The following is an 18,605-nucleotide window of genomic DNA, read 5'->3' as shown; positions in this document are numbered from 1 at the left end:
TATGTAATCTGAATTAATTAAAATATAAAACTAAGCATAAATATAGAATGATTTATCTAAAAATAATAATAATACAAAATACAAATCTATAAAATGAACATTTTCTTTAATTATTTTCTTTTTGGAGAATCATCTCATCACTCAAAGTAGGGCTGTCAAACGATTAATCGCATTCAAAATAAATATAATAAAATAATATATCTGGGTGCACTGTGTATAATTATTTTGTATATATATATATATATATAAAAATACACACACATGCATGTATATTTAAGAAAAAAAAACATTATTTATATATGAAATATTATATTATATTAATATATTAACATATAATATAAATTCTATATAAATCTAGATACAGTATATACATGAAAATATTTCTTAAATATTTACAAGCATGTGTGTGTATTAATATATATATATATATTAGTGCTGTAGCGGCGCGTCGATGACATCGATGATTCGACGTCAAAATTGCGTCGACGTCATATTTTTGCTTCGACGCTTCTTTATTTATTTATTTTTTGCATGTTCCCGGCGGTACAGTTTGCCACACACACGTGGGAGACCGAAACATTGCAGAATAGAGGACGAAGGCAACTAGAAGTGAATGTGCTATCCATTAAATGAATTACACACAGTAAACAAACCCTCAAGAAAAAAAACTTTGCAATTTAGACGCGCAAACTGGGTGCCGGTGTGGTGAGACGTTCAAGCTCGGGCAGATTCGGCTAGAAGTCGTTCATCCTGGACGCGGCGCCGCGCGTAGGTGCACAAACCTCTCCCGATTCATCTCCAGCAGTAGAAGCCTCCGATCACACCACTAACTCCGCCTCCGTTTCCCTCCTCAGCTGATATTAATATTTAAACATTCTCTCTGATAAAAAAATGTTTGTAAAAATATTTTAATAACAAGGTTTTGGCGGTTGTAGAGTTATAATGATGGTGTTCAAATACATAACATTAGACTATCGTTAGCCAGCTTAGTATCTTGATTCAGTATGCTAGTATTTATTTGAGATATTGTTTTTTTTATTAATTGAGCAGCAGAAAAAATATTCTTTATATTAGTCGTCCGATTAGTCGACTAATCGATAAAATAATCGCCCAACTAATCGTTTAGTTAATAATCGTTTACCCCAGCACTAATATATATATATAAAATAATTATGTAAACATAATTATTTTGGATGCGATTAATTGCGATTAATCGTTTGACAACCCTAATAAAAAGTACTACTAAATACTTAATACACTGCACTCATGTATACCAAGTATGTTGAATGGATTTCCATTATTGTGCAGCATGTTTAATTTAAAGGAACGCTCTAGCTAAGCTCATCGGTGTGGTGCTGTTGAATACCACAGGAAATGACTTTGACTTCTCACATCAGATTGTAAACATTAAAAAATTGCCTTCATTTATTATGCTGTTCTAATATCCACCCAATAGACACCTGTCTGTGTGCATGCAGAAGGGGGTCTGTAAGGGTGTGCTTACCTGTGTCGGTGCATGAGTTTAATACTCTCGGGGCTCATGGGACTGTGGGTGGCGAGGATGCCCCTCGGGGTGCTCGCCCCTGAGCAGGCCGGGCTCAGCTTATCCAGACCGGGCAGACCCTGCAGGGCCACATAGAAACACTACTCTGAATACACACACTGTTTGCATTAATGCCAATACAGATTCAATATTACACACCAGTTTGATATTGAATCTATGCAAAGGAACAAGTGAGAAAAGCAAAATGTATTTAAAGACCCTAAATTTCCTAAATTGGCATTTCCTATTCAAACAAAAAGTTTGGGGCGAGATGTATTAAATGGCATTCTCATTCCTGAACAGAACCAGAAATTAGGTGAAATTAACATACTGTCATTCTAGAGAGCATTTGATTAGACGAATATTTGGACACACCCTTAAGTGCATGATGAGTCATCAATGATCAAACAAAAAAAAAAAATTAAAGGAGTAGTTCACTTTAAAAAAAAAAAAAAACTTTTGCTGATAATTTACTTGAAGCTGCACTGAAACTCTCATTTGGACCTTGAACCGTTTGGTTCCCATTGAAGTCCATTATATGGAGAAAATCCTGGAATGTTTTCATCAAAAACCTTCGACTGAAGAAAGAAAGACATGGACATCTTGGATGACATGGGGGTGAGTAAATTATCAGCAAAAGTTTTTTTTTTTAAAGTGAACTAATCCTCTAACTTCTAGGAGTAAAATAGCAAATAAATGACTGTAAACTTGCTTTTTTATTTTCTTAATTATAATAAAATCTAATAATATTAATTGAAATTGATTTATCGGGACACAAATTTTGTTGACAAATCTGTCAGATTCGTGAGAAGCAGATGTAAGGTCTCACATGACAGAGGCTGCTCCTCATCATCTGGAACTGGTCGATCAGCTTCTTGTGCAGGGGACGCATTTCCGGGTGCACCAGTTTCTCGTGGATGGCCAGACCCACGCTGAGGATGTGAACCTATGGGGTTTAAAAATAAGGTGGATTATCGGACCTTTCACATTGCTTTTTTTGCGTTGTTAAAGTAAAGAGTTTTCGTATGCGTTCACCTGTTCTTGCATCAGATCCTTGAGTTGGGTGATCTTCTCTGTATCCTCTGGGTGACTGCTAATGAACTCTTTATCGAAGAATGCCTGGGAGACAAGAAGCATAAAAACATTTGACAACCTATAATGAAACTATTCTTTTAGATGAAGGCTAAACGTCTGATGTTCATTTATCCGAGCAACAAAAAGCTCATCACTGTAGTGTGAGGTGTTATGTTTGGTGGAGTTCGCGGTAGCGGTTGCAGCACTCACTTCCTGGTATCTGGCGATGCCCCCGTTGACAGCTGCGTCAATCACCCCATTCAGGCACATGCTGAGCAGGTTAATGTTTCCGTGAAGCTGCTTGTGCTGGTACTGACTGATCAGGGTGCGCAGCTCCTGGTTCTTATTCTCCACCACGTAAATGGCGTTCTCCAGTGGACTAACTTCAACCTATAAATAACATATATGTGGTAAAAATAACATATATATTTTTTATATTATTAATAATTATATATATTTAATTATTAATGTAAAATCATATTAAAAAAACATTTTCCTGAGAGTTTTTTTTTTTTTTTGAAGTCAAATTGGGGCTGCATCCAAAATAAAAGTTTATTTACATAATATATGTGGGTGCACTGTGTATAATTATTTTATATATATATATATATATATATATATATATATATATATATATATATATATATATATATATATATATATATATGCATGCTTGTATATAGAAATATTTTCATGTATATACTGTATTTATATTATGTATAAATATAAATATTTTACATATAAATATTTTTTTTCTTAAATATACATGCATATGTGTATATATATATATATATATATATATATATCGTGATTAATCATTTGACAGTCAAGTTTTAATTGATTTTAGTATTTGGATAGTTTAAATTTAAATTACAGATGTCATATGCATCTAATAATTATATAGCAAAATTATATTAGAAACTTTATATGAACTTAATAAAATTTGAAAGATATATTTTAGTGTTTAAGCAGTATGGATGTAAATTAGAATTTTATTTTTATTTAATTAATTAATTATTCATGCAAAATCATATTAAAAACCTTATTATAAACCTTAAAAAGTATTTTTTAATGCAATTTTGTTTATATTTTTTTATTTTTTAAATTGATTTTAGTTTTTGGGTAGTTTAAATGTAAACTAAATATACTTTATTTATTTAATAATTTAAGCAAAATTATGCAACAAATTATGAGACATGTAAATTCATGACTTCATGAAAGTTACATTTGTGTGAACAGTGAATAATTAGAAATTAAATACTATAAATACTAATTAAAATTAGTAAGTGATTAGGTAAGAAATGTATTTATTTATGTAAAATCATTTTCCAATTTAATTGGAAAAGAATAATAATAATAATAAAACACTTTTTTAATAATTTTATGGACTAAATTTATGGGCCAAATTATGATTTTTTTTTTGTTAGTTTGTTTGTTTATTCCATTTTTGCGTTTATTTATACAGTACAAAAGCCTGAACTCGAAATTCAAGCAAAGCCCAACCGTTCCCACGGGGTTATCAGCTTCAAACTAATTATGAACATTTTAATGAATAACATTATTCTCAAAACACAGTAAAATTAGGTACTTGTTAGTGTACCAGTGTGTGTTTACACAATACACAAAGACACTTTTTGAATAAATAAATTGTTGACTGGACAGCTTTGATATTTGATAAGCAAACCAAAATGGCGGCCTCATTATGTTTATGATATATTCAGACTTGGTTTGGTGAGTCACCCACCAGCTCACGCTTATCCACTTCAAACCAGCGGGAGATCCCGGGCAGAGGGTGTGTGAGGATGAGTGTGGTCCGCTCAATCCAGAGACTCTGAAAAAACAGACATGATGCAACTTCAGCCAACGTCTGGTGTTAAACCCACTAGTGTTTCCTAGAGAAGACATTTCAATTCACCTTAAATTCATTCTCCCTGTCTTTTGGCCCCTTGTGGAAAGGCCGGTCGTAACGGAATCGGCGGACATTGTTGACTCTGTAGAAACTTTTGATGCGGTCGGGCACGCGGTCCATCTGTAGCACATCAATGTTTTCTGGAACTGGATTCACGGCGTAGATCTGTAAGTCTATGGAACTTTACATGAAGGAAAAAACAGCTACTATATTTTGAACAAGCATATTAAAAGGATAGATAACCCTAAAAATGAATGGTGTCAGAATTTGATGTCATTTCTAAACTTGTTTTTTTTTGTCATGTACAAAACGAAAGAAGATACTGTGCAGAGTTTCCAAGCTGCCCTTTCAATAACAAATCATATATAGACGTTCAGACAACAATACAAAAATATATGATGAGTGAGTGAGTGAAAAGAGTAAGTGAAATGAGTAAGCGAGTGAATTAGTGAGCGAGTGATATGAGTGAATGAATAAATTAATGAGTGAGTGATTAAGCGAGTGAGTTAGTGAGTGAAATGAATGTGAGTGAGTAAAGCGAGAGAATGAAATGAGTGAGTGAAGCAAGAGAGTTAGTTAGTGAGTAAAATGACTGAATGAAATGAGTGAGTGAGTTAGTGAGTTAATGAGTGAATGAGTAAGTGAGAGTGAGTAAAACGACTGAATGAAATGAGTGAGTGAGTTAGTGAGTTAATGAGTGAATGAGTAAGTGAGAGTGAGTAAAACGACTGAATGAAATGAATGAACGAACGAATCAGTTAGCGAGTTAGTGAGTGAATGAGTAAGTGAGTGAGTAAAATGACTGAATGAAATGAGTGAGTGAATGAGTAAGTGAGTTAGTGAGTGTGTGTATGTGAGTGAGTGAGAGTGATTAAGTTTGAGTGAGTGAGTGAGTGTGTGAGAGTGAGTGAATAATTAAAGCTACACTGTGTAACTCTTAGTTTATTCTTAGCTAAAAACACTTATTTCAAAAATATATGTGCTCATTAATGTATATTTACTTCGTTCAAGTAATAAAGTATTCTCGTGAGTGTATAATGTGCCATTGAAAATACATACGGGTAAGGGGTTCTAATGTCGGTCGCCATGTTGCCCCTCCATCTTGAAGTACATTAGCCAAAGAGGGACATACCCGTTAATTCAAGCTTCGCCTTTCGCGTTTATGTTTGAGTTAACACTCATGGAAGAGGTCGAACTGGAAGCCATGTTAATCTTGGACTACATTGGCCACCGTAGGAGTTAAAACGAAATCGGAATTCATAGGAACAGAAACTAATATTCACTGGATGGTCATATACCTTTTCACCTCTAGATGGGGGTAAAAATCACACAGTGTAGCTTTAAGTGTGAGTGAGTGCGTGAGCGAGCGTGAGTGAGTGGTTAAGTGTGAGTGAGTGAGTGAACGAGTGAGTGAGAGAGTGAGTGAGTGATTAAGTGTGAGTGAGTAAGTGAGTGAGTGAGAGAGTGAGTGAGTGAGAGAGTAAGTGAGTTAGTGAGTGAGAGAGTGAGTGAGTGAGAGAGTGAGTGAGTGAGTGAGTGAGTGATCTGTACATATATGTTCTGTGTGTTTGTTCTATTATTTTTATATAATATGTTGATGCTTTGGCAACATTGTGTTACACAGTCATGCTAATAAAGCTATATTGAATTGAATTGAATTGAGTGAGTGAGAGAGTGAGTGAGTGAGTGAGTGAGAGAGTGAGTGAGTGAGTGAGAGAGAGAGTGAGTGAGTGTGAGTGAGTGAGTGAGAGAGTGAGAGAGAGAGAGAGTGAGTGAGTGAGTGAGTGTGTGAGTGAGAGAGTGAGAGAGAGTGAGTGAGTGTGAGTGAGTGAGTGAGTGAGTGAGAGAGTGAGTGAGTGAGTGAGTGAGTGAGTGAGTGAGTGTGAGTGAGTGAGTGAGTGAGAGAGTGAGTGAGTGAGTGAGTGTGAGTGAGAGAGTGAGTGAGTGAGTGAGAGAGTGAGTGAGTGAGTGAGTGAGTGAGTGTGAGTGAGTGAGTGAGAGAGTGAGTGAGTGAGTGAGTGAGTGTGAGTGAGTGAGTGAGAGAGTGAGTGAGTGAGTGAGTGAGTGAGTGAGTGAGTGTGAGTAATTAAGTGTGAGTGTGTGATTAATGGCTCGTTTCCACTGAGGGGTACGGTACGGTACAGTACGGGTCGGGTCGGGTACACCATGATCAGGCTTGCGTTTCCACCGCCAACAGTACCCTTACTTGATAGGCGTGGTATGCTGGAAAGAAGCGATCGACGTCATTTTGGCGCGAAGAAAGCGACATAGTAAACAATAATGGATGACAGACAGCAGATCTTGTTCTTGCTTGATCGGCATGTTTGTCACTAGAAACAAGCGCTGGCATTAGGCGTTTCCAAGAAGCCAACGCAAAGTCCGACTCAGGAGAACGATCCGAAGGACGCGAATCCAGTAATTCTGCTAATGGAACAGCACGTTCTTGAACGCGGCACTCTGCTCGCTCTGGCTATGCGGCTCCGTTTATCTCTGTATGTTCATTTTAGGCAACAATAAAACGAAATATGTTATAAAACACCACTCTGCTTCTTTTCGATTTCATTTCAATACATTTGTAAACACTCGCACATGTGGTTCAGGCAACGCATAGCCTATTGATTATCACTGCATCTAGTCTACGTAACGTTAGCCTATATATTTACAACAAAACTAAATATAAAACAACCCTGCCTCTTTTCGTTTAAATTAAAAAATATTAAACATATTCCAGGCAATATACATATACACATGTAATGTAAATATACACATTTGATGTAATGTAGGGTATTGCATATCGCATTGGTACAAATGTTGCAATAAACAACATAGGCTACAGATGATCTTGTAATAAAAAATAAATAAAAATGACAAAACTATCTCTTTTTGTTGAATTTCAGTTTTATCAATAATAGCCATTATAAAAGTATAAGTAAAAGGTACAAAAAGATATACAGTAAAGCTTAAATAACATCAAGAAACAATTCAGTCAGTCGAATAATTTAGCGCTCAAATATGAAACTTCACGTAGCCTTCTGCCAAAACTATTGGCCAGGGAACGAATTATAGATTCACGAGACCAACGATCACTTGTTAGGTTTATACAAGATGAACTATATCTCATGTTTAACCACTACAGAGACGTCCGAGTCAGCGGCAAACATCAGGATGACTAGCCGAGGAAAGGCTGTTCCAGGCGGGGGACACGAGCGCGAGCGTCCGGTGATCGCTTAGAATGGATCTCAGTCAAATGATCATAAATCTATAAATAAACCACAGATTTGAGCTTTAAAAAACTACTTTTTCGCCTGAAAAACTCTTAAAACTACATTTCGTGACACAATAACAGTAGAATTATATTTCAACTGTATGCTTCTAATGCCCTTGTAGCACGCGCGAGTGACGACACTCTGTCCACCAATCAGCGTTCTGCAGTGGGTCTAGCTCCACCTTTTAGTACCCTTTCACTGTGCTAGGTACCCCAACGGAAGGGTACCCAAAAAGTGGTACGGTACGGTTCGGCTTTTTGGTACCATTCACAAAATTTGACAGTGGAAACGCAAATAATTGCGTACCGAACCGAACTGTACCGTACCGTACCACTCAATGGAAACGAGCCATAAGTGTGAGTGAGTGAGCGAGTTAGTGAGTCCCCAAAACCATCTAATAGTGTTATCACGCTGAAGGATACACTGCGCATCACCCTGTAAAATCCCCTCATCCGGTTGATTCGGATGCTGCATGGCGATGGCTTGTGGGAATTCTCCCAGCATTCTTTGCTGAAAGGCTTCAAGCCTCTCGTAGTCATGCCCCCGACAAACAAACTCCTTATTCTGTGTGCAGAGAAAAAACATCAATAAGTAATCGTATTTATAAATGCATACAATAAATACTGTGTAATTCATTGTAAATTTGTTTTATTTATTTGATATGGTTTTAATTCAAAATCAATCCCTTAATCCTTACAATTGTGAAAAACAAACAGAGCGTGTAAATATTGCGATAGCTCACCCTGAGGAAGAAGGGAAATTTCCGGCCGTAAAATCCCACCCTGAAGAACTCCGGCTCCAGTCGCTGCTGCTCCATGATGTTGTCATAATACGCCGCCTCCATTTTCTGTGTGGAAAGAAAGAGCTAAATATTCACACAGCACTGACCTCCTTCTGAACATAATACATAACTGTACATTAATAGCTATGCGGTCCACTCAAAGTGCTGTTATATAATCTCTATTCATATATTCACGTAAAAAAAAAAAAATAACATCAAAAAGCACTGACCCGTATCCAGCTGAGACTCTGATAGTCGTACAGGGACTCGTACTGGAAGGCTAGTTCTCGGCACAGCGGGATGCCGTACTCCCAGCACTGGGAAGAGATCAAGGGCAGGACAGCAGGTTTGATGTGCAATTTAAAACTAGACTTGCCTTGGTATGGCAAGTTTTAGTTATGTTTATAGAAAGAAACGCTGCATCACATTTAGCTGGCAACTTGTTTAATGTCAATATGCAAATGAAAGCAAGAAAGGCGACCAATCGCTATTCAGTATACAATGATTACAATTTTAAATTATGCGCCATGAAAGGAAAAGCCACCAAATCATTTGTAATGTTTAATCGAAATTTCATGACTGAACCATCGAGTGAAAACAACAGTTTTCTCTCAATCATTGTTTGTTTAAACCTCTCATGTTCATCTGCCTATACTACTTTTAAGAGCCACGCCCATATGTCAACATCCAATCAGCAACCGATGCAGAGAACAAAGTCTCCGCCCTACTTTTTTTTTTCTTTTACATGTCTTATGTGCATTGTTTCAACGCAGCATTATCAAACTTTTAAACCTTCTAATGAAAAGCAATGGGGACCAATGTTATTTTTTGGACCCCATTGACTTTTATTATAAGGTTTGAACGTTTAAAATAAATCCATTGACTTGTTAAAGTTGCAATGAAATGAAAGTAGCGACACAAAATGTCCTGATGTGGGAATCAGCGCAAGCGCAGGGAGTACGTCAGAAATGTAACATGCCATTCGTTTACAGTATGTGAATTGTTTGTGTTGCGTTTCATCAATTTTACACAGTATCATGGATCACAATGGGTTACAATTAGCTTTTATCGCGTTGTGCCACTTGTAGACATGAATTTAATTATCCACAGAAGTCTTTACGTTAAATTCCTATGATTTAACTGGCCATTTGGCTCAATAACATTATAAACCATTCCTGTCTTAGCAACAGTTGACATCCACCATTTTCTCAGGCGATCTTTCAAATATAAGTCTAGGGAGGATCATTGTGTTTGGACACTTTTTAAAAAAGGTAAAAGTGAACTACTCCTTTGAGTTGTCCACTTTCAGTCGAAAAAAAAAAAATGAAGGTTTTTGATGAAAACATTCCAGGATTTTTCTCCATATAATGGACTCCAATGGGATCCAAACGGTTCAAGGTCCAAAAGACAGTTTCAGTGCAAACTACAAACTGTTCAAAGGGCTTTAAACTATTCCAGACGATGAATAAGGGTCTTATCAAGCGAAATGATCGCTCATTTAATAAATAAATAACAAAGTTTAAGTTTTATAAGCTCAAACGGTCGCCTTGCTCTGTTCTGTGATGCGCGTTCGTGACTCTCCTCTTCGAACTCGTTTATCAAAATGATCAATTCTTTTTTCGTGCCATTTGGTTCACTCAACGAATGAAATGAACGAGTTGACTCAGGAAAAGATTCATTCATTTCGATGAACGTGTTCGAACAGGAGAGTCACAAACGCGCATCACAGAACAGAGCAAGGCGAACATTTGAGCTTATAAAACTTAAACTTTGTTATTTATTTTTTTTAAATGAGTGATCGTTTCGCTTGATAAGACCCTTATTCACCGTCTGGAATCGTTTAACGCCCTTTGACCAGTTTGCAGTTTGCACTGAAACTGTCTTTTGGACCTTGAACCATTTGGTTCCCATTGGAGTCCATTATATGGAGAAAAATCCTGGAATGTTTTAATCAAAAACATTAATTTTTTTTTTTCGACTGAAGAAAGAATGACATGGACATCTTGGATGACATAGGGGTGAGTAAATTATCAGAGTTTTTTTTTTCAAAAGTGAACTACTCCTTTAAGCTCGAATTTTATAGACACTACTCCAAAAAATGGTGAAACGTTGTTTCCGGGATTCTGTAAATACCTTTCCCTTGTTGAAGTAGTGGATGACCTTACGACAGAGACCCTCTTTGCGATGCCATTCGCTCTGCGCGGGATAGTGCAGGAACTCTCGGAGGGGTCGTTCCTCCCAGTGGAGAAGCTCCCAGTACAGCAGGAGGGTGAACGCCGCCTCTGTGGGAAACAGCGGTAGATCTAGTTCAACTGGTAGATTTGAAATGCCAAGGTCATGGGTACAATTCCCAGGAATCACACATAGTGATAAAACGTATACTTTATACGCACTGCTATATGCAAATTTTTGCATTCCATTACGCTTCATTTCCATTGTATTTCAACCAAAACTGTGTTATATGTTTTTAAATGCAAAAAAGCATTATGTGTGATGTGGCCTATGCAGTTTTTTAAATGTGAAGTAACTGAATACCGTCTCACCTGTGTAGTTTTCAGCCTGCAGATGCATGTCGCACAGCTTGTGAATGTACCGGATGTACATTTCCTCCTTATTAATCTCCGACTTGTAGAAATTCTACAAAATTACATCGTATGATCAGCTTACTTTCGCTTGACTGCATAAAAAGCCATATAGAGGGTATGCGCGTGACGTCACCGCCGTCCGGAGTGCCTGCAGTTACTCACAGTGAGTGGCAAAAAGACTGAGCGGCTGTATTTGTTATTAGCGTAAATGCCGCGAAAAACAAACACAACACACACAAAGTGGGAAAGAGCTTTGCGATTGACTGTACAACTAGATTTGACAAAAAATCGGAGGTATATTTTTTACAGACTGCTATAGAAAGAGGAGCAAATGGATCACTGCAGTTCACAGAAACAACTGGACTCCAGTCAGTGGATCTGCAGTTATCATTTTGAGTCAATATGCTGTAAAACCATACCCATATATTTTGTATTGTTATATATATATATATATTAACAACTCATCAATTAAATATTTATCATTGCATATTCTGCATTATTGGATGTTTTTTTTTTTTTTTGATGACCAAAAAAAAAAAAAATAACTATAAAGTTTTAGGGCTGGACGATATGATGATATATATATATATATATATATATATAGGCTATATATAACACTGATATAAGTGATCACCCGGATTTAGACCTACCTATATCGTATATAATAAAGCGTTCACAGGCAAATTTGCTTTATGTGTAGGTCTAAATTGCTTTTATTTCCCCGGTGTCAAAATCAGGCAAACATAAACGTCAGGCAACACGATTCCTGTCTGCATGTCAATATCCATGGATCACTGGATCTTTAATAAGTTGTGAGGACCACTATATTGAGTCCAACATTCAGTTTAAATTGATCAAATTGTTCGTTTTCGTCGCATTTTCCCCTATTAAATCCAGTCACGCAGCAGATCTTTTGCCACTCAGTCAGGCTGAGGGGGGTTGTTCCGGCGGGAAAGTGACGTCAACGCATTCCCTCTATAGCATGTATTAGGTTCAAACAGGATCGAATGAAGGGTGAGTCTCACCAGCAGGTTGACAGTGCAACCGATCTTCTTGTTTTCTGTCTCATCACCTTTCATGCAATCTCTGCCGACACAAGAAACATGAAGTCTTATTAGATATGCGATGCCACGCCCAATGACCACCCAATCTGATTGGCTGGTTTCTATACATCATTTCTGGGGAGACTTCTACTTTATTTTGTACAATGCTGTACAACAATGAACTTTACATGTCCGTCAAATGGCCACTTCTTGTGTTCTAGCTATTGGTTATTGGTCACTAGATGGGAGTTTTACCTGTAGTCCAGCAGTCTTTCCATGAGGCGCGTGACAGACGTGACGAAGGAGATGCCCGTCTCCCTCCAGGTCTCCTGCTCGATCTTCTCCAGCAGACTAGACATAAACGGCACACATATACATCATTTTTTAAGGGCACTTCATTGGGCTGAAGGTAAAAAAAGGGGCTTGTGATGGAAGATCCTTTTTTAGTGGCATCTGATTGGTTGAACAGGGTTAGTTTCCTCTTACCTGGGGTACGGCCCAAACAGTTGAGTTCTAATAATCCCGCAGCACAAGGCAAATCAGAGACACTCAGGTTATGACAAGAGTACTCAAACGGCCACATGTGTAGCTGTGTGTGTCAGTGGAGAAGGTGTGTGTGTATGTGTGCGCGCACTTACAGCAAACTGAAGAGTTCTCTGTAATTCTCGTCTCCTTTGCCTTCAGACACCAGACTGTCCAGTTTGTCTATCAGTTCTGCCTCCACCTGCACCACAAACATGAACTGAGTTATACACCCATAATGAACAAATGAATGGAGTTTTTTTTTTCTTTTACTTGATGAAAAAATATCTATAATAATAATTATTAATAATGATATTAATTCATTAATAATGTTAGTTTTGTCCCCCACCCTCTGAAAATTACATTATTTTTAGGGCTGTCAAACGATTAATCGCGATTAATCGCATCCAAAATAAAAGTTTGTGTTTACATAATATATGTGGGTGCACTGTGTATAATTATTTTATATATATATATATCTTGTATATATTTAAGAAATATTTTCATGTATTTACTGTATATAGATTTATATATAATTTTTAAATATTTTATATATAAATAATATTCTTTTCTTAACTATACATGCATGTGTGTGTATTTATATATATATACAAAATAATTATACACAGTGCACCCACATATATTATGTAAACACAAACGTTTATTTTGGATGCGATTAATCTAATTATTTTGTAATTTGCTGTCACCCAAATTGCCAAAAAATATGAATGTAATAAATATTTGCATTACATATAAGTATATATTCATACAGTATATTATAATTTATACAGTATAAATGAATATTCTATTCTGTTAAAAAAAAAAAAAAAACCTTTATGTTAATATATTTTTTTTATTTCAAAATGACATTATTTGCCAAGAAAAGCCTGAATATACAAAGATTCCGCATTAGCTTATTTATTCAATTTATTCATTTATTGAGCATCCATTGTAAAGGACATTATGAATAAATAAAACATGATAATAAACCTTTGATCATATTTATTATCATGGTTCCATATAGTCTATTTTGAGGCATATTGTATTTGTTTGATTCACTGGAAGAAAACTCTCTCTTGGAAGTAAGATAAACAGAAAAAAAGCCCAGAAAAGACATATAATGGACCTGTTTGAAGTTGCCGTTCTTTCTCTGTTCCCAGTCCATCATATCGTGGAAGATGGGGATCATAATATTTCGGACTTCATTTTGAGGTACGAGCGTCACGCCCAAAAACGGGCCGATCATTCCTGGTATGAAGTGGATCTTATTCTCACCTGCAGCCAAACCAAGCAAACCGACAACCGGGATTATTCATTAAAAACAAAATAATGTGTCATTTACATGTAACGGGGTGTTTGATGAGTGAATACTGACATGATTTGTTTATTCTACTCTTTTTGTTGTCAGATGTTGTTATCTATGAATATAAATATATAATTTATCTATAAAAGAAATGGTGGATATTTATTATTTAAGCTTGAAACTCTAGGCCTGGGACAAAGATGAGCTTAATATAACAGAAAAGGCTGAAATCTGTTATTGATGCAACACCCAATGGTATTTTGGGAGCATTTCTGCAGTGCAGTACCTTCTTCCACCTCTAGAGGTCAGTAATGCTTTTCGGAAGGACGTGAATGTTTGTGTTTGTGCAGAGAAATGCAGGAAAAGAGAGCGAAACAGAGTGGAAAGACAAGAGAGAGAATCAAGACACTCACCCAAATTCTGCCACATGCTAAATAGCTCATAAGCCATCATGACTCTCATATCACCATACCTACAAAAAACAGTAAAGACAAACTCCTCTAAACCCGTGCAAGAATGTAAGATGACTGAAACAAACGGCATGCGTTTCAAGATATTAGATTTAGAAAAGAACAGGAGAGCCACACACTGGGCTGAAGATAACAGACGCATGTCATACGTCAGACTTCCATGCTTTTCCGCATCGGAGGCATATTAGGTTTATTTGACCAATAGCTGAAGGAACCGGTATTTATTAATCACGAGATGCAGATCTCAAAAGGAGGGAGAGCTAGCCAGAAAAAGAAGGAATACAAAGCGATGTAGCGTGTACCCTGGATGGATTTAACATGGATTAGCCCTCGCTACAACACTCGTTGTCATATTTAAATGAGTATTCTGGGTTAAATACAACTTAAGCTCTGCTGGGAGCATTTGTGACATGATTTCAAACACCACAGTTTTTTGTCCTTCGATTTGTAACAAAATGGCAGTGAAAGTCTGTGGAGGGAAAACATTACAATATGCATACATTTAGATTTTTTATTTCGGGTTCTTTAGGTCTGCATGTCATTATGTTGTGTGAATAAGCAGGATCAAGTCTTACTTGTCGAAGACCTTCTTGCGCTTGGCTGGTGTCAGAGTCTCCAGCTGTAGACTAGGCTGGTTGATAAACAACACCGCCAGACTGAAGTACGAATTCCACACCTGATGGGAAAAAGAAACGCATAAACACTGAGTCGTGGTTACTGTGAGACTTGCTGTGCTGCCAAATTTCTTTAAAGGAGATTGTGGCAAGCAGGGCGGGGCAGAGATCTGTGGGAATGGAGCGAGGCCGGTAGCGTGATTGCTAATGACCATAGCTGTCAACATTGAAAATTGAAAATAAGGGAGTTTTCCCGGAATCCTTCCCCAAAATAAGGGATTTTGTTTTACACGATTCTTACCCACAAACTTTAAAAATAAAGCACTAATCCTTAAAAGTCTAAAGAGTTAATAACTAGCCTAGAAATTAGTGTCATTTAAAGAAAAAAAATCTACATTTGGATTAGCGGTGTGTTGCTCTTGCCTTTACGGCAACAATTTCAACTGTTATCACATCTTCCAAAACCCACAAAATAGGGAAGTGGGCTGTCTGTTTATTTCAATTACATTTACACATTTTATGTAGTTTTAAAGAGCCTATATTTAGCCTGGTGGTGGACCGTCACTCAGAAGACACACTCTGTTGTTATTGTAGCATATCCCATCTTTATATCCTCCTGATATGAGGATGAGGCCCAGAACGTTTTTTTTTCCAAAAGTTTTTTCTTCTTCTTTGTGTAATCATTGTTAAGAGCATAAGAAACAAATGAAAAAAAAAAAGAAAAGATATTTTATTCATTTGTTATATGACATTAAATTCTATATAGTAGGCAAAACTAATGGCAATATAAATCGATTATTATAATTATTATTTGTTTAAATTACATTGATATCTGAATTTATGTAAAAACCTTGACTTTCAAACATCAAAATGTAAAATGTAGGCTATTCGAGTACAAAATAAACATCGTTTCCTATTTTTTATTTATTTTTATTTTTTTTCCTGGAAACGCTTTCAACACGCTTGCGTGTCGCGTGAAAAAATAGGCGTCAGTTCTATTTCTAGCATGCACGCGTTTTCTGGAGTGTGCAAGCTCTAATCTGTTAACATGGGAACCGAAATAAAAACGGACACGCCACACAGCCAGTGTGTCTCCGGCCAGCGCGCGCGGCGCCGCATCTGAGAATAAACGACTTCAAGCCGAATCAGTCCGAGCTCGTACGTCTCACACAATCAGAGTAAAAATACGGGATATTTTACGGTAAAAAAACTAAAACGGGAAGACAGCGGGAAAAGAGTAAAAATACGTGAGAAACCCGGAAAAAACGGGAGGGTTGACAGCTATGCTAATGACCGGTCTTGAGTTTCTCACAGAGGAGCTCCGGATAGATAAAAGGAGGAGTGACGACAGTGAAGGATGAGAGAGGACCAGGCCTGAGACATTTATTAGGGGTGGGAATTGGCAACAATGTGACGATTCGATAGTATCGCGATATTTGGGCCACAATTCAATATTGCGATTCTCAATATAGACCATTTCTGGGCCAACACTGGCCCAGAAGCACTTCCTGTTTCAGTTTTTTAACACTACACAAAAGCTGGGATAAAATACAACCAATAGAACATTTAAAACTGAATCAAAAAGTTAAACAAACATCTTTAAGATGTTTTCTATACATGTGAAATAAAGAAAACAGTTACAAACTGAAACAGGAAGTGTTTCTGGACCAGTGTTGTTTACATCTTGTGAAATGGTCTATATTGCGATACAAGCAAGTATCGCGATTCACGCTTGCCCACCGTGGCAACGCAAGAAAGAACAATCTTTTTTTTTTTTTTTTTTTTAAACGCAATTGTATCCGTTCAATCCTGCCTGTATTACACACACACAACCCACAGAAAAGACGCGCGTAAGTATCGAGTTCTCTTTCGTTCACTTGCCTTGAACAAATCATTACACACACAAATTATGCCAAAATGTCCGTTTTGTCAAATGTCCTCATAAGAGCTGTCTAAAGTGATTTAAATAAAGTCTTAAATGAACATTTGAGAGAAAATGGAACGCGTGTCAGATCGCATCACTGTCCCACATTAACGTGTAGCCTACAGCTTACGCTCAACGACTGTCCGAATTCGCTCACTCCTTTTCATTCACTCCTTTAAAGAGTAACTAAACACTGAACCAACTTTTTTTAGCTAATGATCTGTAAGAATGGATCTTTATTAATACCAGTCATTGATTCGAGTAACTTTTTTGCCATTTGTTTATAAAGTGTTCTATTTCTACAATATATGGCGTAAAAACGTCTTAGTGCTGCCCTCTTCAGGTTGAACGGTGGCTACTGCAGTTGAATTTTCCTATTGGATGTTCCGCACTTCGTGACGTACGCAGGTTTCAGCTTACCACGCGAGTTACGCCCTTGGAAGTATAAAAACCATCTTGTGTCGTCAAAACCACTGTAGGGAGTCAGGAATTGGAATTGAGAGTATTGAAAACGATCAGGATAGAGTGTTTTAGCATCTATCTCCGCTGGGGTCTGCCCACTTTTTCAGCATTTTTCAAATATTGCCAGTGGGTGGAGTCAGGCTCTGACCAGGGGTTTAGTTACCCTTTAAGTGAACAGTATTGGACTAACTTAGGGAATGAGGGTTTAGTGGGCGATTTCGGATTCAACCTATGTTAATAAAGAAACCAATGAAGAAAACTGGAAAGTAAAAAGCATTTCCACAGAAAATATCGCGATACTATGCTGTATCGATTTTTTGCCCCGCCCCTAACATTTATGTTGTGTTTTGTTTTGTGTGTGTGGCAGTCGTCCATGAGGGGCTGTCGCTTTACTTTCGTTTTGTGTTTGTTTATATTATAATTATAATAGGTGTTTGACCGTTTGCCAGTTCCCGCTGCCTTCTTTGAAGGAGCATTAATATAATAGCATTACTGTAGGTATACATAACTAATTGATTATTTGAGGGGTGTGCCTTAGCTCAAGCTCCTCCCCTCCCCAAAAGAAAGCCACACCTCCCATCTATTTTCCTTGTCAGATTTGCAGTTGCTTGGCACATTTTCAATGGCGAAATCCAGTCATTTTAATCCACGCGATGGGGAATTTGGCATGAGGGTGAAATATTTCCCCACGCAGATTTCGCAACGGGTTCAGTTGGTCATGCTTGGATAGAAAGTGACTTCTGTGTTTATACATCCACACTATTAACAAGAGAAAATGTAAAAACAAACAAAAAAAAATTGCCTTAATGCTATCAATTGATATCTCAATATTCGGGAGAATTATTACTGTATATGTTGAATAATTCATTGCAAATATTTTCCCAGCAAACAAATTTAGGTTCTGGGAACGTTCTGGGAAAGTTAGTTTTTGGTTCCCAGAACATTCCTAGAACTTTCCCTTAAGGTTAAGGGAACGTTCCTGGAACATTCTTCTTACGTTATAAAAATGGAACCTAAAAATAACCTACATGGAACGTTCTTATAACGTTCTTATTTGGTTCCCCAAAAAAAAAAAAACCTTATGGGACCATTCGTGAATGTTAGGGGAA

General features: G+C 37.0%; 1 protein-coding gene across 9 annotated transcripts in view; it reads right to left on the bottom strand.

The window, feature by feature from the left end:
- dock3 (dedicator of cytokinesis 3) overlaps positions 1 to 18,605 on the bottom strand; it is a 230,941-nt gene that overhangs the window by 14,043 nt on the left and 198,293 nt on the right. For 7 of the 9 annotated variants that reach the window (XR_005622340.2, XM_039668620.2, XM_089117902.1 and 4 more), the window contains 18 exons: positions 15,072 to 15,172; positions 14,440 to 14,498; positions 13,850 to 13,998; positions 12,840 to 12,925; positions 12,688 to 12,714; positions 12,457 to 12,552; positions 12,184 to 12,244; positions 11,117 to 11,210; positions 10,707 to 10,855; positions 8,804 to 8,890; positions 8,535 to 8,639; positions 8,215 to 8,356; positions 4,533 to 4,699; positions 4,362 to 4,448; positions 2,828 to 3,007; positions 2,579 to 2,662; positions 2,373 to 2,489; positions 1,505 to 1,644 (listed from right to left, as the gene is read on the bottom strand). Coding sequence is in view for 8 of the 9 variants with exons in the window: in XM_039668620.2 (XP_039524554.1) it covers positions 1,505 to 1,644; positions 2,373 to 2,489; positions 2,579 to 2,662; positions 2,828 to 3,007; positions 4,362 to 4,448; positions 4,533 to 4,699; positions 8,215 to 8,356; positions 8,535 to 8,639; positions 8,804 to 8,890; positions 10,707 to 10,855; positions 11,117 to 11,210; positions 12,184 to 12,244; positions 12,457 to 12,552; positions 12,688 to 12,714; positions 12,840 to 12,925; positions 13,850 to 13,998; positions 14,440 to 14,498; positions 15,072 to 15,172 (1,931 nt within the window). In the remaining variant the exon portion in view is untranslated. The remainder of the gene's footprint in view (positions 1 to 1,504; positions 1,645 to 2,372; positions 2,490 to 2,578; positions 2,663 to 2,827; positions 3,008 to 4,361; positions 4,449 to 4,532; positions 4,700 to 8,214; positions 8,357 to 8,534; positions 8,640 to 8,803; positions 8,891 to 10,706; positions 10,856 to 11,116; positions 11,211 to 12,183; positions 12,245 to 12,456; positions 12,553 to 12,687; positions 12,715 to 12,839; positions 12,926 to 13,849; positions 13,999 to 14,439; positions 14,499 to 15,071; positions 15,173 to 18,605) is intronic. The other 2 variants (XM_039668621.2, XM_039668622.2) reach the window with 2 other exon arrangements.

The sequence above is a fragment of the Pimephales promelas genome, chromosome 2 (assembly GCF_988280905.1).
Source record: "Pimephales promelas chromosome 2, fPimPro1.hap1.1, whole genome shotgun sequence".
Classification (NCBI taxonomy): domain Eukaryota; kingdom Metazoa; phylum Chordata; class Actinopteri; order Cypriniformes; family Leuciscidae; genus Pimephales; species Pimephales promelas.
This window is presented reverse-complemented; position numbering and strand designations above follow the sequence as displayed.